This window comes from Sus scrofa, chromosome 9, assembly GCF_054392235.1.
Source record: "Sus scrofa isolate SSC_HxYL_T2T_F1_AM1 chromosome 9, Sscrofa_HxYL_maternal_Yorkshire_Landrace_v2.0, whole genome shotgun sequence".
NCBI classification, from domain to species: Eukaryota; Metazoa; Chordata; class Mammalia; order Artiodactyla; family Suidae; genus Sus; species Sus scrofa.
This window is the reverse complement of record NC_139391.1, coordinates 9,742,397-9,765,288: the sequence shown is the minus strand read 5'-3', so window position 1 is coordinate 9,765,288 and position 22,892 is coordinate 9,742,397. Positions and strand designations below refer to the sequence as shown.

The window sequence follows — 22,892 nt, the reverse complement described above, 5'->3', positions numbered from 1 at the left end:
GCCACAATAGAAACTTCTCCCATAGGAGTCTTGTGCCGCCCCGTGATCCAACAGATGAGGGAATTGAGGATCAGAGAGGGGCACCGATGTACTTATGATCACACAGCAGAGGAGCCCCTGGCCAGGATTCACATTGTAGACAGTAGGTGCTGTGTTTGAATTTCCAGTAGAATCTGGATGAGTGTTGCTATGTCCCAACCAGCTTCCCTTCCTTCGTCAGACTCCACCCCACCCCCAGCCATCTGCCCTGGGGAGCTCCTGTGGGGTTGGGGGGTGTCTGCTTGAAGAGCCACTTCCTATTTGAGGCCAAGCACTTCCTTCCAGTGACTCACAGGCTCCCCCTGGCCACGTGCCAGGCAGCCAAGGTAGGGGTGGAGACTCCCCGGCTGCATCCCCCACCCCACCTGCCACCCTAGCTGGGTGACCCTGAGACCAAGCTGTGCCCCAGACTGGAGGTAGGAGATGGGCAACGGGAGGAGGATGCCCGACTGTTCTCCTCACCCAGCCTGGGGAGCAGGGCTCTGAGATGCGGGGGAATTGGGGCCACCGTGGGCATGGGGGCAGCCTCCACCTCCAGCCACTTCCACCTCTGGTTTCCAGGGTAGCTGCTGCCCAGGTGCCAGCTGACAGCAGAGCTGGGGACCACCCCCCCGCCAGGGAGAACTTGTGACACTTTCTGTTCCTTGCAGACAGTGAAGTGTGATGGAAAGAGCCCTAGGTTGGGAGTCATGGACTTGAATTTCTGACACCAACTTTCTGTGACCTTGTGAGTCCCCGCCCCTCTCCTCAGCATCCATGCTTGTCTAATGGGGTGGGGTGGGGGCGGTGTGCTTGCTGGTCATAATGTGTTGTGGCAAATTGTTGTTGCAGGATTTACATGAAGAAATTTGGGGTTGAGGGAGTTTCCATCATGGCTCAGTGGTAACAAACCCAGCTAGTATCCCTGAGGATGTGGGTTCAATCCCTGGCCTCGCTCAGTAGGTTAAGGATCCGGCCTTGCTGTGAGCTCTGGTGTAGGTCACAGACATGGCTCGGATCCCGTCGTGTTGCTGTAGCTGTGGTGTAAGCCAGTGGCTACAGCTCTGATTTTAAAAAAAAAAAAAAAAGAAGGAAAAGAAATTTGGGGTTGAATTCTGGTTCTGCCGCCTTGCGTACGTACTATGTCTGCATCTCAGCCCCTCTACTTTAAAATTTGAAATAATCACCACTTTAAACGTTTTATGTAATTTAACTCTCATCAACCCTGTGGGATAGGTTTTATTCTGATGATTGTTTTATTCATAAGGAGAGTGAGACACAGAGAAGTTAGGTAACTCATCCAAGGTTACACACTAAGAGCCAAGATTCTAACTTGGGCAGTTTGACGCCAGCACCCATGCCGTTAAAGACCAGCTCCTGCTGTTCAAGTTGTGGTCCCTGGACCTGCAGCATCAGCGTCACCCAGGAGCTTGTCAGAAACGTAGCGTCTCAGACCCGAGCCCAGACCTACCGAGTCAGACGGCTTTCAATAGGATCTCTTTTAATAAGGAAATAAGTGTGTTTTATAAACTGTAGAGTGCGATGCATTCGGGGCCCTGTGAGAAACCTGGGGACTGGAGATGGAGGGAGGCCGGGCTGGGTGTGCCCCAGGAGTCCATCTCTCAGTAGCTAGATGTCACTTCCACGCTGTCTGTGAGCCCAGTTCTGTCCCCCTCCCATCCAAGGTAGCATCTTGGCTGTATTTCTTGCTGGTGCGTGGCTCCTGGGCCCAGTCCATTTGGAGAGAGTTTCGTCGGCATGGGCTTGGGCTGGGCACCAGGCCTGAGCCACACTGGCCTAGGTCTATAGGGCATCAGGAGGCCTGGGTCCCACCCTGGTCCTGACTCTGACTTTCTGAGTGACATAGGCAGGCCCCTGGTGCTGCCAGCCTCAGTGTGTCCCAGTGGGCAATGTGGCAGCCTGCTCTGAAGCCTGCAGTGCTGGCCCGGAGCCCCCTCCCTGCCCCGCTTCTCCCTCTGGCCTGTCAGTACCATCTCTCCTCCCAGTTCCTGGGCAGGAGGGCTGCCCTGCCGGCTAGAGGAGCTGGCGATGGGGGAGGCGGTGCGTGAGTCAGAAGCCAGCCGCATAATTGCGGTGCCCCGATCCCGCCTCCGGCCCACCGGCCCTCCCTCAGCGGCTGCTTTAGAAGAACAGCTGGTTTGGCGTCTACTTCCAGAGAAGCAGGTCCCTGGGCAGCACGAAAGGGCCTCTGCCTCCCAGGAGCCAGGCACAGCCGCAGGTTTCACCCCAAGGTGGCTGGCTTGGCTTGTGCTTCTGTGGGTCGGGGGCAGGGGGAACGGGCAGCAAGGGTGGCTCAGGGAGCAGGTTGCACTGGGTTTGGTTTGGGGGCTGGTTTGTGGGCAGCGTGTGTGGAGGGGGGGTGGCTTGTGCGGGGGTCTCACAGCCCACGTGAGACATGGACCGTGTGTGTCTCCCTGGTTCCCCCACTGGCTCGGCAGCTCCCCCGGGGCCAGGACTTGATGTGACGCAGCCCGGGGCCCCATCCCCAGCTCGGGGTCCGCACAAGGTAGGGGCTCACTAAGGGTTGGGTGGGAGGGGAGAAGGCAGCGTGGACCTGCTATGTGATCTGACTGGGTTTGTCCCCTCAGCTCTCCCAGTGAAGCCACATCGCCACCTCCGTGGACAGGACGCCCCCGGGAGCCCAGCTCACAGCCACTGGTACCTGCTTCCAGGTAAAGAAAAAAAGCAGGGAAGGAGGCGGGGAGGAAGGAGTTCGAGGCAGGCTGCAGAGGGCAGTCCACTGGCTTCTAGAATGACCTCCATCCTTTCATGGGGGCTGCACGCTACAGTTTATGGGAAAAGGCAGGAGAAACAGGGATTATTATTCTGTTTGACAGGCATGGAAAAAAACACAAAAATACCCAGAAACTCTTAAATAGAGTCGTCTCTTGCTTTCTCCAGTGGACCAGGTACTTATGTAAGCCCCTCACACATATTATCTCATTTAATCCTCACAGTAGCCCATGAGGTTGCTGCTATTATTCCCCCAACTTTATAGGTCTCTTTAGACCGAGGAGCAGAGGCATTAAGGAACATGTTCATTTAGTAAGAGGTAGAAGTAGGATTTAAACTCAGCCAGCTGGCCCTGGGTGCACGTTCCTAACCCCTGTGATTCACTGCCTCTCTAGAGCCAAGCATTAGACTCGGTTTCTGTGACTTCCAATTTGGAGGTTTAATGGGCTCCCATTTCCAAGGGAGATTAATATTTGAAGAGAGAGTCCTAGAGAAAGTGATGCTTCAGCCAAAGGAGTGAATGGTAAATGGTGGAATCAGAGGCTTTGAATCATGGAACATGGGCATGAACCTTCAAGGTATACGGGGCCAGCCAACCCCCAGGACTCTCTTCCTCCGCATTCGAATAAGGTCAGTTTCTAGAAAGAAAAACTGGAAATCTGAAAGAGGGGAAGAAAAGCTTAGGCCTCAAGTTCTCAGACTTGCTTAAAAGTCTCATGGCTCCTGCTCATCACAGAGCACCGTGCCGAAGCGAGATGCCGGTGGCAGGGAGGCGATCAGTATTCTGTGCTAAATCTGAGGTCGTTTTGTCCCAGACCTGGAATAGCAATGTGCAGACAGATATCAGCGGCTTTGGAAAAAATTGTGGAAGAAAATACTTGAGACTTTTTTTAGTAGCTTAATTTTTTCTGTAAATAGGGAAAAGGCTAATTATTATTCAGAGGCAGAATTGGGAGCAGGCTCCGAAGTGGCTGTGCCGTTGAGTGGCTGAAGAGGCTCTCATGGGTTCCTCCTTTCCTTCCTGGGCACATTTAACCCGCTTTTCTGACATGTAAATGGGCGCCTCCTGGTGCTGGCCCAGTGTAGGGACAGGTCCTCTGCACAGGGATTCCTCCAGCAGGGACGGGCCCTGGAGTATCTCGTGTCCCCATCACCCGGTGCAAGGGCACAGATTCTGTGGCTTTTCAGAAAAGCTCAGCCGAACGGATCAGAAGTCTCGGCCTGGAAAAGCTCTCAGCCGGTGGGCAAGGCAGCCACGGAAGCAGATAATTACCGTGCTCTGAGCCCTGTGATCATGGCTCGGGAGCCCTGCCTGTGATGCGAGCACAAAGGGAAGGCTTTTGCGGGGGGTGCAGACCAAGCTTTGTCCGGGGTGCCTTTGTTCAGATGGATGGGATTTGGTCTGGGGGGTGGGGGAGGGCCCGACACCGACTAAGCCTTGGAACCCAGCAGGGTGAGGAGGGGCAGGGCGGGTGAGGGCAGCAGGTAGGTGTGAGCGGAGGAAGCCAGCGAAAGAGCCCTAAAATGGTAGCACTTGCTTCCCTTCCCATCCCCAGGGCCTGCTGGGGAAGCCTGTTTGTATAATAACTCTGCTGTTTTACATAAATAAATAAAATAAATCATTGCTCTCCATTCCCTCCAGGGGCAAAGACTGGGCAGAGACAAGTTTCCTCAGTGCAAGTCTCTGCCAGGCTCAGCTTCCTCCTCCTCCCCTCCCCTCCCAGGGACCAGGGAGAAGCATCGGAAAAAGCCGGCCTGGTCCCTGGGACTGAATCACTTGGCGCCTGGGAGGGGCTGAGGCGTCCACTGAGGGTGTCCCCGGGCTGGCCCCTGGGGAGTGGCCCCTGGGGACGTTGGCTCACGCTGCCTGCTCCAGGGAGAACCCATGGTGCTGCGGGGGGAGGCTGGGTGGGGGCAGGCCGCTCCTCCTCCAAGTGCCTTCCTACTGTCCTGGCTTCAAGAGGGAACCACTCAGCCCTTCAGGGAGGGAGAGGCCCGTCATGGGGAGTATGCAAGCACACGCGGGCCGCTCTGCTAGGGACCCACCCCTGGAGGCTGTACAGGGCGTTTCTGCAGGGAAGGGAGGCCAGCTGGAATACCACGTCTTTCCTGGTGCTGCTGTGTGTGGCCTTTCACAGCCTCGAGTCTGGCCCAGTTCTAAGGTCGCTGTTGGACTGCACGGGGGCCGAGGTGCTGTGATTGTCGGGTGAGCTGAGTCTAAGCCAGCTTTAGAGAGTGTGCGGGCCAGGCCCGGTGTTTGCACAGGCCAAGCTCACAGCCCTGACCTGGGGAAGAGGCCCACAGAGAGGTTCCTTCTGTGCCAGGAGAACCCAAGGGCCTTGGGCAGGGACCTGAGCTGACCCCCGTTGGGCCCATGGCCCCAGAGGTGCAGGCCTGTCCCCCAAGGGCCTCTACGGAGGGTGCAGCTCAGCAGCTCAGTCCTGCCCACCACCTGCCTCAACCTCCTCATCCATAAAATGGGTGTGTGCGCTCAGCCGTGGAGGCGGGGCTCTTCAAACACGATGGCCCAGCGCGTGGGGCGAGGAGGTTGTCTCCTCGGAAGGAAAGGCCGTGTCTGATTCTCTGGGAAGGTCTCTTGGGTCCCAGCCGTGCCTGGCACACAGCGGAGGGGCTTGAACATTTACTGAATGAGCTAAAGGGCCTTAGGTAAGGAGCTGACCACATCGGAGCGGGCTTCCGAGGATGCCAGCCCTTCCCCAGGGAGGAGCAGGGTGTCCCTGCGGGAGCCCCCTGCTGTGACGAAGTGCCCGCAGGGAGTTTGCCCAAAGGAAGAGCAATCAGCCGTCTTCTGGGACAGAAGTATTAGGTAAACAGGAGGCCCTGGCACCACGGTTGAAGAGATTAATAATGACCCGAATTATGGCATGATTGATACTTTGGTGGCTCGAGTTGAGCTCCTAGCCTGGGCCACCGAGCAGCTTTAACCACAGAGGATGAGTGGCCAGAACAGGGGCCTGGGGCTGGCGGCCCCCCGGGCCTCCTTCCTGGCCCCAGGCCCCCAACCTCTCCCCGCTGGCAGCTGCCCCTGTGCCAGGCCTCCTTCCTGCCCTACAACTGCCCATCTTCTCTGCTGATTTCATTAAAATCTAGGGCTTTCTCTGAGGCCCAGAGAAGTGGAGTGGCTTGCCCAGGGCTGCACAGCGAGGTGCCAGGGTGTGCACCTCTCAGTTTAAGCCATCTGATGAGGCACGCGCAGCAGGAAGTCTAGTGACACTGAGCATTCCTTGAGAGTTAAGCAGGAGGCTGTACTGCAGAGCCCTGGCGGCGGGGCGGGGGGCTGGAATCAGCTTGTCCTGGAGTGGGAGGTCCCAGAGTCAGGCCTGTCCCCCCACCTCCAGCCCCAGCTCTGGGGCCAGGGATTTGTTTTGTGGATTTGGGTTTGGTTGGTGGTTTGGAGGAACAGCCCAGCTGGTGAGCTGCCTGGGGGTGCCCTGCTGCCCCGGGGTCCCCAGAGGGCTGGGAGACTACTACTGGCAGCCGACCCCACTGTCCCCACCAGATGGAACCCACAGGGGACTTACCTTGAGTCAGAGCCCTCAGCCGTGGGAGAGGCCCTGCACACACCCCCTGCTGCCATAGTCTCGTCTCTCTGTGCGGTCCTCTTACTTAAAGCCCACTTCTCTCCCCTTCTTGTGCTATAGACCCTCCTTCATTTCTTTCTTTCTTTTTTGTTTTTTTTGTTTTTACTTTTTAGGGCCACACCCATGGCACATGGAAGTTCCCAGGCTAGGGGTCGAATGGGAGCTGCATCTGCGACCTACACCACAGCTCACAGCAATCCCAGATCCCTGACCCGGCACCGAGGGAGGCCAGGGATCAAACCTGTGTCCTCATGGACACTAGTCGGATTCCTTCCAGCTGCACTACAATGGGAGCTCCCCCTCCTTTGTTTCTGAGTTCTGTTGAAACCCACCCTTTCCAGGAAGCCCCCCCACCCCCGCAGTGATCAGAGCTGGGACTGGAGCGAACACAGGAGTTGTGACCCTGACCGAGGCAGGGCTGGGTTTCTGGGGGTGGGGTTGCAGAACTGAGACAAGTTTTCGAGGCCTCGAGGTTGGGCAGGGGGTGCCCAGAGCCAAGGCGCTTTCATAGGCACACCTGCCTTGGGAGCAGGGGATGGCCAAGGTGGTGAGAAAGGACGGCTCACTCCAAGGCCACGTGCCCTGAGCATCGTGGGAAGGGGGCCCCATGGCCCCGTGCCTATTACCCCCTGGGTCTTACTCTAAGTTGAGTTTGGGGTCATCGCTGTGTGTTAGCCATACTGTGATCACCTATGCCTTGGTCTTGATCAGAGGTGATGGAGGCACCTGGGCGGGGGCAGAGCCCAGGCCTGGGGCTCCATGTGGCCAGGCCTCTAACCTTGTTGCAGCCCCTCTGCTGCTTTCATCCTTATTTTGACAGCTCCAGCCAATGGCAGGCTCCTGACTTCCAGCCATTGGTCCTGGGAACGGAGGGCGCTCTGCCCCGCCCCCCATCAGACAGGGAATGGAGATTTGTCCTTCGCCCTCCTAGGGCAACCCCATCTCTGCTTATCTCCGGGGAATGAGAGAGAGCAGGGGCTAAAGGCTTTGAGACACTGAGTGCCAAAGAGACCCTCGGAGCTCCTCTGATGCTGCAGCCCTCCTGTGATGCAGGTGGGAGAGCTGAGGCCCGAGGCTTGTGCAGGTCACCCAGCTTGTGGGTAGCTGGGCTCAGCCTTAGGCCAGGCTGGGGTTGAGGCCCAGCGAAGGTGGCCATGGCCAAGGAGAAGGGGTGGTTCCTCCTGCTCGTATCCCCTGCCTCCTTCCCTGGGACCCTGGCCGGCTGTTGGAGAAGGGGGGAAGGTACCCCCCCAAGCTCTGCACCTATTGGAGCGGGGGGGTCTTTTTTCCTCCCAAGAGCACTTGGCCCCACTCCGTGCCCCTGATGCCCTGGCGCCAACCAAAACATTGAACTTGGCCCTCTGGGGCGCAGTTTGCACTGACAGACGCTGCAGCTGGCGTAGACAGGGAAGGGGGCCAGAAACACGGGCAGGCCCCTCCCTCCAGGACTGGTGCCCTGAGAGTCTGGGCTTTAGGCTTGGCGGCCCCGGGTTCACATCCTCCCTCCTCCATGGTTAGCTCTTTGGCCTTGGGTGACTCGCTTAATCTCTCTGGCCTAGATTCTTGGGTCTAGCTATCTATTGATCAATTGATATAGATATTCAAATTAAATACATATTTATTTAATTAATAGGCTTTTTTTAAATTTTAATTTTTATTTTTTGGTCTTTTTAGGGCCACACCCTCAGCATATGGAGGTTCCCAGGCTAGGGGCCTAATTGGAGCTACAGCTGCCGGCCTACACCACAGCTCACAGCAACGCTGGATCCTTAACCCACTGAGCAAGGTCAGGGATTGAACCTGCATCCTCATGGTTCCTAGCTGGATTTGTTTCCACTGCGCCACTCTGAGGACTCCCAATAGGCTATTTTTTGTAACAGTTTTAGAAAAGCTGATCAGAAAGTACCGAGTCCCTGCATACTGTCCCTCCCCCAGCCCACGGTTTTGCCTGTGAGGAAGATCTTATTTTAGGGGGTCCATTTGTGCCATTGATGAGCCAGTGTTGATGCAATATTAGGAACCGAAGCCCACAGTCCACATTGGGGTTCGGTCTTTGCATTGTATGTTCTGTGGGGTTTGGCAGATGTACGATGCCATGTGTCATGATGGGTCACACGGAACAGTTTCACTGGCCTAAAAAGCCTTCGTACTTCAACCCCTGGTAGCCACTGGTCTTTTTTACTGCTCCCACGGTTTTGCCTTTTCCAGAATGTCACATGATTGACCTTACAGAGCACGCAGCCTTTTCAGATTGGTGTCTGTCACCTAGCAATGTGCTTTTTCGGTCCCGTCATATATTTTTATGGCTTGATAGCGCATTCCTTTTTACTGCTGGGTAATATTCCATGATCTGGATGGACCCCAGTGTGTGCATGCATTCACCTGGGCTCCATATTTCTAACCTGCCAAGCCTGTCAAGCTTTAGTTTGGACAGTTGTCACCGGGAGATGACACAGGTAGATACTCAAAAGTCCCCATGCCGCCTTATGGAACTCGCTTCTTTCACTCAGCATCATGTCTGAGATTCGTGCGTGTAGCTCACATCTGTGTCTGCTTCCTTTTTACGGCAGCCTTGGTCCTTTTTTGTGTCATTCCATCTAGTGCCCATTCCCATTCCTCGGCTGGGTAACGTAAGGCTCAAGGCCACATAGCAAGTCCGCTGACGGAGACGAGGCTGAAATCCAGGCCCCTGACACCTGGCCTCACGGAAGAGAGCACTTGGGGCCGGGGCAGCGGGGCCTGGAGACAGCAAGGGCCTGGGGGCAGCGAGGGCGTGGCCACCTGCCAGTCATGGGAGGGACAAGGGGCAGGGAAGCAGGTGAGGCGCGTCCCCAGGAGGTGAGGAGTGGCGAGCCCCTGGAGGTGTGGGCCCTGCCCCGACATCCTTTGCCCACCTCAGAGCGGACACTCGCCCCTTCTCCTTCCTGACTCCTGGAAGGCCCGTCCTGTGCACATAGAAGGCCGCAGAAGTTCAGGGCAGGGACCAGGAATTCAGACAGATAACGGGACACGGGGCTGAGAAGGGCCCTCAAACACCGGGCTCAGAGGTGAGGGCTTTCTCTTGGCGCAGAGCCGGCAGGGTCTTGAGCCTGCGATTCCTCTGGAACTTGGCTGATAGCAGCAGCCCTGGGAAGTGGCTTGGAGAAATCAGCTGATGCTCAGTAACGCCATGAGTCCCGCCCGGCAGGAGGCGGGTGCGTGGGGAGTCAGGTCCCGGGGGCCTTGTCCCAACTGCTCCGACTGTGGGCGGCACGACTGTTAGTGGAACTTCGGGCCTTCTCGGCAGTACCGTCCGGGAACCCCCACCCAGGGCCGCCTCCCCCGTGCTGCCCTGTGCTGGCCACTGGGGCTGTGCGAAGAACACAGGTCCTCCCCTGGCAGAGCAGGTATGTCATCAGCGCCCCCACAGGCTGCTCAGGAAGAGCGAGGGACACTGGGAGCCCTCTCACCAAACCTGGGGCCCCAGGGTTGGCTCCCCGGAGGAGGTTACATCCGCGCAGAGCCGCGAAGGATCAGGAGGTGTTGGCCTGATGAAGAGCAGCGTGTCCTGGCGTGGCGAGGCTGGAGAGCCAGACGCTGGTCATTTGCCTATCAGCAAGCTCACTCTGGAGTTCCCTGGTGGCCTAGCAGGTTAAGGACCTGGCGTTGTCACTGCTGCAGCTCAGGTCACAGCTGTGGCTGATTGGGTCTGGCCCATGAGTTAGAGTTTGCCAACCCCTGAGTTAGAACACAGGGCCAGATTGCCAGGCTCTGCTGTGTGCCCTTTGACAAATGGCTGACCCTTTCTGTGCTTCACAATTCTCACCTGTAAAATGGAGATGACCATGCTAACCAACGCTTGGAGAATGTCAGACTGTACACCAGCTCTGGAGAAGGGCTTTCGGCGGTTCTTCCTGAAGTGTAAACACAGTGCTCGCATCTGACCCAGTTCCATCCCAAAGTCGGCACTCAGAAGCCATGAAAATGTATGGCCACACAAAAACTTGTTCACAGCAGAGTTATTTATAACAACCAAAACGTGGTAACACCCCAAATGTCTGTCAACTACGGAACGGGTAATGCGGTGGATCTCTGCAATTAAATATTATTCGGTCATGATAAGGAGTGCGGCCCTGAGTCCCGCTGCAGCGTGGACGAATCATGTGGAAGAAGCAAGACCATATGTTGCATGATTCCATTTAGGTGATATTCCAGAATGGGCAAATCCATGGAGACGGAAAGGAGGGAGAGTAGGTTGCCCGGGGCTGGGGCTGGGGGTGGGAGTGGGGGAGTGCCTGCTGGTGGGTATGGGGATTAGGTCATGGCAGGTGGCAGGAGACTGTCCCGGGCACTGCAAGGAAGGACCTCTGACTCCGATCAAGCAGGGCTCTGAGCAGAGGCTGACCCACCTCAGGCCTAGGCGACAGGGACACCTGCTGTGTCGGGGCCCAGTCCCCACCCTCCCCCGCCTCACAGCCCTGTGCTTCATCCTGCAGGACCAGCCGGGGCCTCCATGGGCGCCTGAGGGCGGGGTGCCAGGCCGGCAGCGCGAGCATGGTGAGACACCAGCCCCTGCAGTACTACGAGCCGCAGCTCTGCCTCTCCTGCCTCACTGGCATCTACGGCTGCCGCTGGAAGCGCTACCAGCGCTCTCACGATGACACCACGCCGGTGAGCTCTGCTGGGACAGGGTCCGAGGACCTGGGGAGCCTGGGGTCTGGGGAGGGATCGCAGCTCTGACCCTCTGCTGTGTGTCTCTGGACAGAGCCCCCCCTGCCGCCTTCTGGGTTTCAGTTTCTCCTTCTGTAAAATGGGCCCGTGGTAATTCCCGAATCGGCCGAAGTGGGTGCGTCATGGGTGCGTCTAGCCCTTACCTCTCCTCTCAGTGTGGGGCTGGGCTGCTTGGGGGTGGGGGTGGGGGCTGGGCACAGAGCAGTAGCCAAGAAGGCGGGGTCTCCGCAAGGCGAGTGGACGTTCTCAGCTTCCTGGCAGAGCCAGAGGGGCAGGCATGCAGGTGGGTGCCTAAGGGGGAGGGTGAGAAGGTGGGGCAGGCCGTCCTGGAGCCTGGGAGCTGGCAGGGCCATGGCCTGGCACCAAGGCCCCGTCACCTGAGCCCCAAGCCTGCCAGGGCTGGCGGCAGGTGCTTGGCAAGGTAAAGAAAGCCTCCTTGAGTGCCCGGCTCCCCGAGCCAGAGCCCAAGCCGCACTTCCGTCCCTGGGGCGCCGTCCGCAGTGGATCTAGTTTCTTCTCTGAAGGAACCCAGTTCCTTTAGGAGGGAACAGAGAGCGAGATGAATGGTGTTTATCTAAAAGCTCAGCTGCCTGGAGAACAGCTTTCCTCCTCCCTCCTGCGTGTCTGAACAAAGAAGCCCGCCTCCAAATTCAGCCAGTTCTGACACAGGCCGGGGGGTGGGGGTGGGGGGGGGGTGGCGCCAAGGACAGGGTGGCGTCCAGAGTCAGAGGCCAGGCAGAGCCGGGCTATCTGGATTGGGAGGTTGGGAAGCTTGTCCGCCCGGCTGCCCTCCTTCTCTGCCTGTGCTGGTGAGGGACAGATCGCTGCTGGACTGAGGCAGGAGCCTGAGGTCATGACCCCCCCAGTGGTGAGAAGCAGGTACCATCTGGTGGGCGCCTGGCCGGACTCATCGCCACGTCTGCGCAGTAGCACAGAGGAGGCAAGGGAGGGGAGGGGGCCTGCCCAGGGCCACCCAGCAGGTCCCTGCCCAGGACAGCCTTTTATGTGGACCTAGGGTCTCCTCTCAGTGGACCAGGCTGTGTGATCAGGAGTCAGGCAGCCTCAAGTTCAAATTGTACCTACCTGACTTTGAGCTTCTCATCTGTGAAATAATGCACACCCCCCTCAGAGCTGCTGGGTGGATGGCGGGTGGCAGGACATGGAGTGGCCAGCACTGGCCGTGACTGGCCCGTAAGACAAGTCATTCCCACACGCCGTGGCTCGGCCTCCCCGGCCCCGACGTGGAAGAGGGGTTCAGAATTCCCTCCGCTTTGCTCTGAGCTCCATTCTCCCCTGAGATGGTGGAGGGAGGCAGCGGGGCCTCCGCGTGTCAGGAAGGCAGGACCTCGCAGTCCCCAGGCACCCGGGGGCCTGTCTGCGTGCAGGGCACCGAGCTGAGTGCTGTCACACAGCTGCTCGTGTTGCTCCCAAGCCCATGAGCTCAGTGTCATCACTGCCCCTTCACACGTGGAAACGGAAGCCAGGGACGTCCGTGGTGGGGCTGAGGTCACACAGCCTTAGAGGGGCAGAGCTGGGATGCAGCCCTGCGTGGTGTGGGTCCCGTGCTCTCGGTGGGCCTGGGGTGGGAAGAGAGCTGAGGCTGAGCGAGGGAGGAAGGATGGCCGAGCGCCCAAGCAGGAAGCCCTTGGCCGTCGGAGGAGACACTGGAGGAAGGCAAACCTCTCTGGGCACCTGACACCTCTTGGTGGCCCGGGGCCAGGCCATCACAGGCTGTGCAGTCAGGAAGTGATGGGGCCTGGTGTGGCCAGCGCAGGGCCCAGGGTGGAGGAAGTGGTGGGTTGATGCTGGTTTTGAGCTGACGGGGGGCCCACACCGTGCAGGCTCTGCAAATGCCAAGGCCTGGGGTGCCAGGTATGGGGCAGTGCAGGAGCTGCTGGCCACGGGCCAGCTTGGCTGGGAGAGGGGAGAGGGTTAGCGGCAGCCCTGGGTGGCGGGGCCTGTGCACGGCTCGTGGAGCTCACCTCAGGCAACCCGAGCCTCCCAGCTAAGGAGGGGCCTCCCCTGCCCTGTCACTTCCCGCTTCCTGGGTTCCAGGCTCTGCCAGCTGCCCCTTCTCTCTGTCACTCACTCGCCTCCCTCCTTTGTCCCCAGTCCCTCCCCAGGACTGTGATGGGGGTCTGGGCTCCTGGCCTGACTCAGTGAAGGGAACAGCAATCTGGTGTTTCAAAGGCAGGCCTGGAGCAGAGAAGCTGCTGCATAAACGCTGCTGGGCGATAGAGGCCCCGAGAGAGCTCAGAGCACAGGTTGGGGCCTGAAAGGAGGGGCCCCTCGGGCCTGGGGGTGGAGGAGGTGCAAGGGGAAGGGGGGTCCAGCTTTGGGCCCATTCTTTCCTCACCCCCACCTTCCCCTCCTCCTGTGGGGACCCCACCCCTTCCCGCTCAGGCACTGCCTGCCCTCAGGACCCTTTGGGGAGCCTCTCGCTTCTCACAAGCCAGGGGTGCCTAGGAGTCAAGTTCTTCCGTACAGCTGCCCCCTGTGGGTCTCGTCTGTGCAGCGGGGTGACGGAGGGACAGGCGGTGAGTCACTTCAGGCTCGTCCCCAGGCTGGGAAAGAAATGGGAGAGTGAGACTAACCGAGAACATGTATTGAGTACCTACTGTATGCAGGGAGCTCCTGGCTTCCGGGCCTTGTTATAACACCCCGTGGGGCACGTTTCATTGTCATGCCCCATTTACAGTTGGAGACGTCAAGGCTCGAAGCCTGTCATCCCTGGAGTCTGTGATGGATTTGCAGCAAGAGCCAGAGGAGGAGGGACACGGGTGGGGAGATGGTGTGTTTCGAGCCCGGGTGTTTTTAAAGCAGAGCTTGGGAAGTTGCCTGGTACAAAGAGCACTGGACTAGGAGCATTTGGGACAAGTTAGGGAGTGGCTTGAATGCCAGGCTGGGCACGCTCAGTGCATCCCTGGTGAAGAGCTGGCCCTGTGCTGCTGGAATGGGTCCTGCGGAGGGAGGACGGGGTGTGGGGCAGGGAGCTTAGGAAGGAGCCCCCTTCTCTCCATCCAGGCTGGTCTCCTTCCTTCCTGCCCCCTCCCCATCCGTCCGCCCCCCCTCCAACCCTCTGCGCACACTGTCCCCTCCCCCAGCACACACACTTGACAAATAAGGAAACAGGAAGCCGAGGATCAGAGAGGTGAAATGACCTCTTCTCCTGCTCCCAGCACCAGGGGAGTGGAGCAGCCTGGCAGTGAGGAAGGGGAAGCAGAAGCTTTTTAGAACCGGGGGTAATTAATTGGTTGTCGTCTGTGACTCATTACTCTGAGACTGCCAGTTACGGATGGGGTAGGACGGAAGATGGTTCCCAGGCCATTCCCACAGGGCCCCTGAAGACCGAGCAACGGTGGGAGGCAGCACGGTGTCAAAACCAGCCTCTCTGTAGCAAGAAGGATGTAGGGCAGATGCCTGGAGGAACTTCCAGCCCGAGACAGTGAAGGGGACAGACCGTGACCGTGACCTCTCTTGCATGTCTGCAGGACGTTTGCCGTTTGAAGGGTGCTTTAAGCGTGCTCTGACCCCCTCCAACTTAGACGTGGGGCTCCAGGAAGAGGAAGTGATTCATTCAAGCCGAGTTGAAGGCATGGCTTGAACTGTCCCTGTTTGCACCTCCAGTCCCATGGCCTCTCCCCTGTTCCACACCATTCTTGTCTGGGATGCACCAGTTACTTATTCAATCAACAAACCCGTCCTGATACCTGACCTGGGTCCAGGGATCATAGGTTTATCAAACCTGGTTCCTCCTTCCCCTGAAGGGCTCCCAGGCAGGTGGGGAGCAGAGGAGAACCGACATCCAGACCACCCAGCGTGATCACTGCAGTGGCCCAGGGACGTCCCACCCCAGTCAGAAAGCCTGCCTGAGCTGGTGTCAGAGTTAGCCCTTCACGTCAGCCAGAGTGGGGAGTGTTCAAGGCAGGGAGCTGCGAGTCATGAGTGACGTGTGTTTGGGAACTGAAAGCCAACCAGCCGGTGTGGCTCTGGGGCGGGGAGAGGAAGGGGAGCGTGTGGCCAAGGGGGCTCAGCTGGAGGCCGCGCCGGGGACCCTGCCCTCTGTCCCTGGCGGCGAGAGCCCAGCTGGACTCGGGCTGTGCGAGGACACTGGTTCAATCCTGGAGAATGTGCTGAGGGCCTCGAGTGCAGGCGGGGAGGGAGGGAGCCAGGCGAGAAAGGCTGAGGCCTCAACTAGGGGCAGGAGTCCGCACAGAGGTAGCAAAGAGAGGGGTTGCAGAGACATTGGAAGGCACACTTAGCAGACAGGCGGTGGAAGAGCTGCTGCTTGGTCATCCCGTGATGTCCATCTGGCGCTCGAGGCCCGTCCTGGAGACCAGAGACCGTGCCGTGCACAGGAGGCGTGGTCTCAGCAGCGTCCGGGGGGACAGGGACAGGATCAATCTCCCCCCACCCCCCAACTGCCCGCCGCTGACAGCGGGAGCCCCTCCCAGCGTGGCCGGAAGACACCTGCTGTGGGGAAGCCCATCAGCCCCCTTTAGCCCGGCTCCCCCGCCCCCCCGCCATCCCAGGGTAACTTCCCGCACACTTTCCCAGGACGCCCTCCACTCCACCGTCCCCTCTGCCGGCCCTGCCTGCTCTCTGGTCTCTGCCTCGAGGCTGGTGGCACCTCTGTTCCTCTAGGAAGAGCCGGCCTCCTTCCCCTGGGCTCCTGCAGCACCTCTGGCCTGGGCTGCCCGTGTGGGTTGTGACTTTCTGTTTCCCCCACTGGCTCAGAAGCAGGGTCTGGCCCAGAGGAGGGCCTCAGGCCAGGCGGGGAAGGGTGACTGAGCCGGTGAGTTAAAGAGCAAGTGAGGGTACCGGTGAGGTTGGAGGGGCCGGACCCCCGCAGCGCTCCTCTGAGCTCCTGGATGAGCTCAGGTGGCCGGGAGAGTGCGGGTGCATGCTGCATTCCGGGCGCCTGGCTATGGCAGGCAGGGAGGGGCCAACTTGGCCCAGGGACATCCTCGGCCACCCTTGGAGCTGGGGTCATGCAGGAGGAGGGGTGAGTTTCCCAGCTGGGTCCCCACTTCCTGTCCTGTCAATGCTGTGTGGACCCGTGACGGGGATATGGGGTGGGGGGTGAGTGGCTCTCACTCCGGGAATCAAGGTGATCTCCCTGGAGGAAGCAGCCTTTGCGATGGGCTCCAGGAGGTAGCTGGAGTCGGCCAGAGGCACCTGGGCGTGCCTGGCTGGGGGAGCCGCGGCCTGAACTCTACCCTCCCTCCTCTGGCCACGTAGCGTGTGACCTTAGGCCACGTAGCGTGTGACCTTAGGCAAAGCCAGACCCTCTCAGCTTGCTTGTGGGTTAGGAGCAGGTGCAAACGCATGCCCCAAGGGTCCAGGTAGGTAACACATACCAACGTGTCTCCCGTCCTGAACAAGACAGGCCACTGTTTCAGCACGTCCTCCCTACAAACGTTCAAAGGGACGGCTCTTCCCTTCTCTGGTGCTTCTGGGGGAAAAGGGACCCAGCAGGTCCCAGAGAAGCTGCCTGAGCTTCAGTTCTCCCACTTCTAAGCTGGAGATGATAAGACCCATTTAAGCCTGTAAACCTTGCAGGGTTGCCATGAGGATAGGAAAATGGGAGATGATATTATTGCATCCACGAGAGAGAGCTGGCAGAGGCCCGGTTATTGCAGCGCAGGGAGCTGAGGCTTTATCGCTGCAATAAAGCCAGGCTGTCTCTGTACCCTGCCCAGCTCTCCTCTCTGAATGGCGTTGAGGGTGCCTGGCATGGCGATGCCACGCTCCAGGGGAAATGGTTCTGCTCTCGTTCATGACCTCTGTGACCACCTTGAGTGTCTGCTTAGGGAGCGTGGATGGGGCAGGGGTTGATGGGCCTCAGCAGGCGACTCTGGCCCCTCACCACCCCGTGGCCTTGGCCTTGGCAGGGCCTCTGCCGGACACTGGGATAATCCCTCCTAAGGGCCCCCAGACCTTCTGCTCAGGTCTCCCAGCGGCTGATGCAACCCACAGGGTGGGTGGGGAGGCACGGGGCGCTCCAGGCTGAGGCTGGTTTCCTTCTCCTGCCTAATGAGCCACTCGGAGTGCACCCCAGCAGATGCAAGGCAGACAGAGGCCTAATTGCCCAGCTCTCTGTAGCCCAGAAAAATAAATCCAGCCTCTTAGGCTGTCAGGAACTGACTGGGGAGGCGGCGGGGAGGGGGGGGCGGATTTTAATCCCTTTCCCTGCTCAGCACTAATGCTGCGATGATCCATCTCGTACCTCCCTCCCTCGGCTGCCCCCTCCCCCAAATCTCCTGGGTCAGGACCGCAGTAATCCTGCCAGGGCCACCAGCTCTCTCCTCACCCCCTTCCCAGATGGCATTCTTCAGGCTCCCCCTCCCCCGCCCCGTGTGGAACTTGGCCAGGGTGAAACAGGCTGATGGCTGGAGGGGCTGGCATGCCCAGGGTCCAGCCTGCAGGGGGCGGGCAGGCTCTGCGGGGCACTCCGGTCTCTCTCCAGTCTCTGCAAGGCTGTGTGGTGCTGCCTCTGGGGCCCAAAGCAGAGCCAGGACCACAGGAGTGGCTCGGGGAGCAGAGCTCCGCCACGCGGAAGGAGTCGTGCCAGGCAGAGCCAGCACACGCGGAAGAGCTGCCTTGAGACAGACTGGAAACCTAGAAACAAGCCACACGCATCTGAGAGCGTGCTGTGTGCTGGGTGATCGGGGAAATTATCACACATACCACAAACCGTATCGGGGCAGCCGAAGCATCCATTTGGTGAGAGTAAAATTAGATCCCTGTCTCTTACCTTGAATCAGAAGATATTCCAGATGGATTAAATGTTTTTTTCCTATTTTTAAGCTCCTCTTTTTTTTTTTTTTTTCCCTCTTTGGGAAGGAAGTACACATTTGTTAAGAAATTTCAAATGACTTGGAAAGATGTATGGAAAAAGAAATTCTAATCTTCCTGCTTAAAGTGAAGGCTTTCCAGCCTCTCTCCATACATACATAGGAAGCTATGGATAGATGAGTGGATTACAGATTTCAGTGTAAGCAGTAAGAAGTTATCAGTGTAAAACATGAGTAAATAGCAAAAAGCCAAAAAAAAAAGGAGTTCCCGTCGTGGCGCAGTGGTTAACGAATCTGACTAGGTACCATGAGGTTGCGGGTTCGATCCCTGCCCTTGCTCAGTGGGTTAACAATCCAGCGTTGCCGTGAGCTGTGGTGTAGGTTGCAGACGCGGCTCAGATCCAGTGTTGCTGTGGCTCTGGCGTAGGCTGGTAGCTGCAGCTCCGATTCAACCCCTAGCCTGGGAACCTCCATATGCCATGGGAGCGGCCCAAGAAATAGCAAAAAGCCAAAAAAAAAAAAAAAAAGTTCATAAAGCATGAGTGAAGTATATAATTGTGGGCCACCTTTCTTAAACATGATACCAAAGCAAAAACTTATAAAGGAAAGAAGGATACATTTGACTACATAAAATTTTAATTTCTCCTTTTTTGGCTACACCCATGGCATATGGATATTCCTGGGCCAAGGATCAAATCTGAGCGGCGACCTATGCCACAGCTGCAACAACACTGGATCCTTAACCCATTGTGCCGGACCGGGGATCAAACCTGCACCTTGCAGTGACCTGAACCGCTGCGGAGACAATGCCAGATCCTTAACTGGCTGTGCCACAGCAGGAACTCCCTAACATTTAAATTTTTATACAAAAAGCATGAAAAACAAAATTAAAGTCAACTAATAGAAGAAAAAATAGACAATCTCTATGAAAGTTAATACTCTAACACAGAGAAAGTTTTTATAAGCCCTCAAGAAAGGAAGCCAGTTGCCCCAAACCAAAGAAAGCTGCCAGGCTCTGTGCCTTTGAACCTTCCACTCCTCCCCTCCTCCCTTATCTTGTCATTCCAGTAAATGGCATTCCTTTCAGCTTCGCTGCAGGCACCTCCTCCTCCAGGAAGCCCTCCGGACCATCCCTGCCCCCATAACCGCAGCGTGCTCCTGAGCTGCCCACACTCGCCCCATGCGCCGCAGCCGCTTCTAGGATTGGCGTTGCCTGCTGGCTGCTTAGTTGTCTGTGCAGGTTTGTTCAGAGCGGAGTCCGGGCCCGACCTGTCTCCCAGGGTCCAGGGCTCGGCATGTGTGTAGAATGACTGGCAGAGAGTAGCGATGAGGTTGTGGAGAATGCTGAATTGAGTTTAGTTTGGTGTGGGTGTGAACTGGCAGGTTGGGGGGGGGGGTCACATTTAAATTTTTTTTTAAACCAAATGGATGTCCAGATGTCCCAGCATCCTCCACCGAGTTCTCCATCCTTTCCGCACTAATTTACCTGGAACTAATCCTGCGTCCATGCTTCCAGGCCTTTCCCCATCTTGGGGTCTCAGCTTCTCGTTTTCTTACTTGGACCTATAGAAGAGGAGGCAAGCTGATCTCTGAAATCTTTTCCAAGTCAAATTCCAGGGCTCCTGCCCTGCACTGCTTGAGACTTGCTATGTGACCTTGGGCCGGGCCTTGCCCCTCTGAGCCACTTCCCTCCTTGGTCAGACAGGGATAATGGCATGTCCTGCTCCTTGCCGTTTGGGGGCAGTTGGAGGCACCCAGACCTGGGTCTGAATTCTGGCTCCATCATTACATTTGCCCTTCGTGACCTTGGGCAAGTCACTTCTCCTCTCTGAGCCCTGGTTTTCCCTGGTTATTCCGTCGGCTTTGCAGAGCCTTGGAGGCGCTGGAATGAGATGGAGCGAGCGGAGGGCCCTTCGGGGTAGCTCACTCCGAAGTGCTCGCACAAGGCTGTCACCTGTAGCCAGCGGTGCGGGGCCGGGGTCTTCCTTCATCCGGGCCCGCTCCTAGGACTGCAGCCTGAAGAGCCGGGCCTGACCTCTGGGCCCCCCCGACCGCGGCACCCACCCCGGGGTGGAGGGGGCGATCTGCCCGGTGTCCTCAGCAGCGGGAGCGATGTGATACAGGGCAGGGGGCGGGGAAGACGTGATCGCCGTCTTGCATAATTAAAGGGCTGTCAGACGCGGAATGATAATTATAGGAACGGTCGTGGATTTGGCAACTCACAGCTTACATCTGTAATTGCCTTCAAGCCTGGCAGCCCTCCCGTGAGGTAGCGGTGATGTCACCCCCACAAGCAGCGGAGGAAGCCGAGGCTCGAGGCTCGAGGTCCTGAGGGGCTGGCCCGGGGCCACGCGGCCAGTGGTAGGAGGGCAGGGGATTAAAATCCCGCTCTCGGTTGTATCCCTGCCCCCGCGCCGTGGGCATCCGCCCCCAGTGTTCTTGCCCTTTTGCTGGACTTGGTCTGTGTGGTAGCAGAGAACCAGCGGCAGGGCGGCAGCTGCAGAGCCAGATTTCAGTTGCACCTCGGGGAGGGATGGAGGCGAGGAGAACTTAACCCCTGCCACCCTGCCAGCGCCAGACGTCTCCGTCCAGCACTGCCACCCCTTTTGACGGAGCAGGAAGGCGGCGCTGGGGGAGGGTACAGCAGTGAATTCTCCAAGGTCACCCATTTCGCAGGTGGCCGGTCTGGGATTCACACTAAACTCCCAAACGCAGCCGGCCTCTCCAGTCCGGAGGGGGCCAGGCAGCATCCAGAGGGATCGTGCTCATCCCGGGAGCTGTGGGAGCAGAAGAGGGCAAAGCTCCTGTCCTGGAGGCCGCAGAGCAGAGGCGGTCTCTGCCCCTGGGTGCCAGGCAGGGAGCCGGAGTCCAGCAGCGCAGCTCTGGCTCCCAGGGCGCGTCCGAAGTCTGTGATGGAGCCAAGGGCAGGGAGGTGGCTCCTGCGCAGGGGCTGACCCAACACAGATTTCAGGTCCAGGTTATTTTAGAGACCCAGGGAAGGTGCTCCAGACCCTATGGGGACAGTGCGAGCAGCACTGGGGCCAGGTCTGGGGTGGGCAGCACCCGGAGGCAGCAGGGCCAGCGCACACACGTCCTGGTGCTCTGTGACCCTGTGAGCCCAGCTGCTAATAAGCGCTCTCTCTGGTTCATCTCTGAATGCAGAAGGCCCCAGGGCAGGACAGGACAGAGGTGAGAGGGGTAAGGAAGAAACAGGAAAGCCAGAGGGAGAAGTTGGCCCACAGTTGCCTGGCATGGGGATGGAGGCGGGGGGGTGAGAACGGAATGAGATGGGTGGAGCTGGAGCCTTTGGGGCTTTCGTCACCACCACCCCTGGAACAGGGATGGAGCCGCCTACCCCGTCCACAGCCAGGGGTCTGGGCTGGCTGGCTCGTCCCCTCCCCAGCTGCTCTCGGCCTCTTCCTCGTGCCTCCATGGCTGGTCTGCTCAGGAGCCGCCTGAGCTTTGTCTTCTTTCTGGGTGGCCACCAGGCTCTGAAAGGAAGGGGCTGGGGTGTCACAACAGCTGCTTCCCTGAGGCCCCCAGGCTCAGCCTGAGGATAAATGTGCAGTTGAATGACGTCCTTGTCCCCCGGTGCCCCGAGGCGTCCCTGCGTCCCCGTCTGCTCCGCACGCCGCGTCTGAGCACCACCCTGTGCTCTGAGGATGTGGGCCCAGGGTGCGCAGATACCTCAGCCATCCCTGCCCCGAGGGAGTCCTCAACCCAGAGCACTGTCCCTTATTATGCACCTACTGTATGCCGCTTGTCATACATCATCCGGTTGAACACCCACCCTCGGGGGGCGGGGGTAACAGGCCCATCGTACAGGTGAGAAAACTAAGGCTCCGGGGGTGTCTCCCTCTCGGCCCGCGCTCTTTCTGCCTCCACGATTTAGAATGTGGGTGCGGGGCAAACGGGGGGTACAAGCGTCTGTGCCGAGGCTGTCAGGGAAGGGAGGTCTTGGGGGCTGGAGGGACAGGAGAGCTTCCCGAAGGAGGAGAAGGCTTGGCCTAGGAGGTGGGCCCCAGCGAGAGGCGAGAGGAGTCCAGGGGGGCCAGCCTGGGCCTGGGATCACCATGCTTGGGCCCCAGAGGCCAAGGGCGGGTCTGGAGAGGGCGGCGTGGGGCTTGGGGATCCCCTGCTCCTGGGACACCTGCATTCGGTCCCACCCCGACTCCTCCCGCCCTCGGTCACCGTGTGTATGCGCTCAGCCTCTGACACACGCAGCCAGAGCCTCTGTGCGGGTTTAAGGCGCCCCTTCCCTGGGGCTCCTGACCGGCACCTGCTGGAGGAGGGTCGTGACGAATGCGCATGTCGGCAGTGAGGAGCCACGATGCAAGGGGACTTCCTGGTGCTGAGGTCTGTCTGCCTCCTGCTCAGCCGTGTGCACGGCCCTTCTCTGAGACCCGGAGTCTCCATGTGCTCTCAGATGGGGCCCAGACCCAGGCGCTGCGCAGACTGTGGGAGGTGCCGCAGGGCCAGGGGCGCCGCCATCTCCCCAGTGTGGCCATGGCCTCGCAGCCTGCATCTCTGGAGCAGGGCCAGGCCGCTCTCGGGCAGTACATCCTTGTCGTCCTGACAGGGACCATTAGTGCCACTGGGAGCCGCGTTGTCAGTGGAACTGCTCCCTGGGCCACTTCCTCCCTGGTTCCTGGCTTCCCCTCCCCTTTCTTCCAGCCCCTGCCGTTCAGTGTTTTCCTCTGATTGTTCTTAGAGTGACCTGCCACCTCTGTCCCCACGATGGCTGGGGCCTCTTCGTTCCCATCTGCAGGCGCGCTGTGGCCACGGAGCCTCCGGCAGCTCCCGGGACCTGCATCCCTGGGTAGCCTCCAGCCCCCGCTCGTGCCTGGTTCCAGAGACGGGGTCATAGTTCCTCGTTACGTAGGCCCTGTCCCCCCCCCGCCGTCCCCTGGGTGCCTCGCCCCCTGCCCCCTCTAATCTTGTCACCTGGCCAGTTCCTAGAGGTGGCACCTTACAGCTCTGCATTCTTGTTCATAGAATGACCTGCCTGGTT

At 58.8% G+C, this 22,892-nt stretch overlaps 1 protein-coding gene across 9 annotated transcripts in view; it reads left to right on the top strand.

Moving 5' to 3' along the window:
- The window catches only part of GDPD5 (glycerophosphodiester phosphodiesterase domain containing 5), an 84,321-nt gene that overhangs the window by 32,976 nt on the left and 28,453 nt on the right, over window positions 1-22,892 (top strand). For 3 of the 9 annotated variants that reach the window (XR_014814725.1, XM_021062521.2, XM_021062519.2), the window contains exons 2-3: window positions 2,628-2,711; window positions 10,850-11,024. Coding sequence is in view for 6 of the 9 variants with exons in the window: in XM_021062521.2 (XP_020918180.1) it covers window positions 10,908-11,024 (117 nt within the window). In the remaining 3 variants the exon portion in view is untranslated. Of the gene's footprint in view, window positions 1-2,197; window positions 2,271-2,627; window positions 2,712-10,849; window positions 11,025-22,892 lie in introns of those variants that run through there. The other 6 variants (XR_014814726.1, XM_084975253.1, XM_021062520.2 and 3 more) reach the window with 4 other exon arrangements.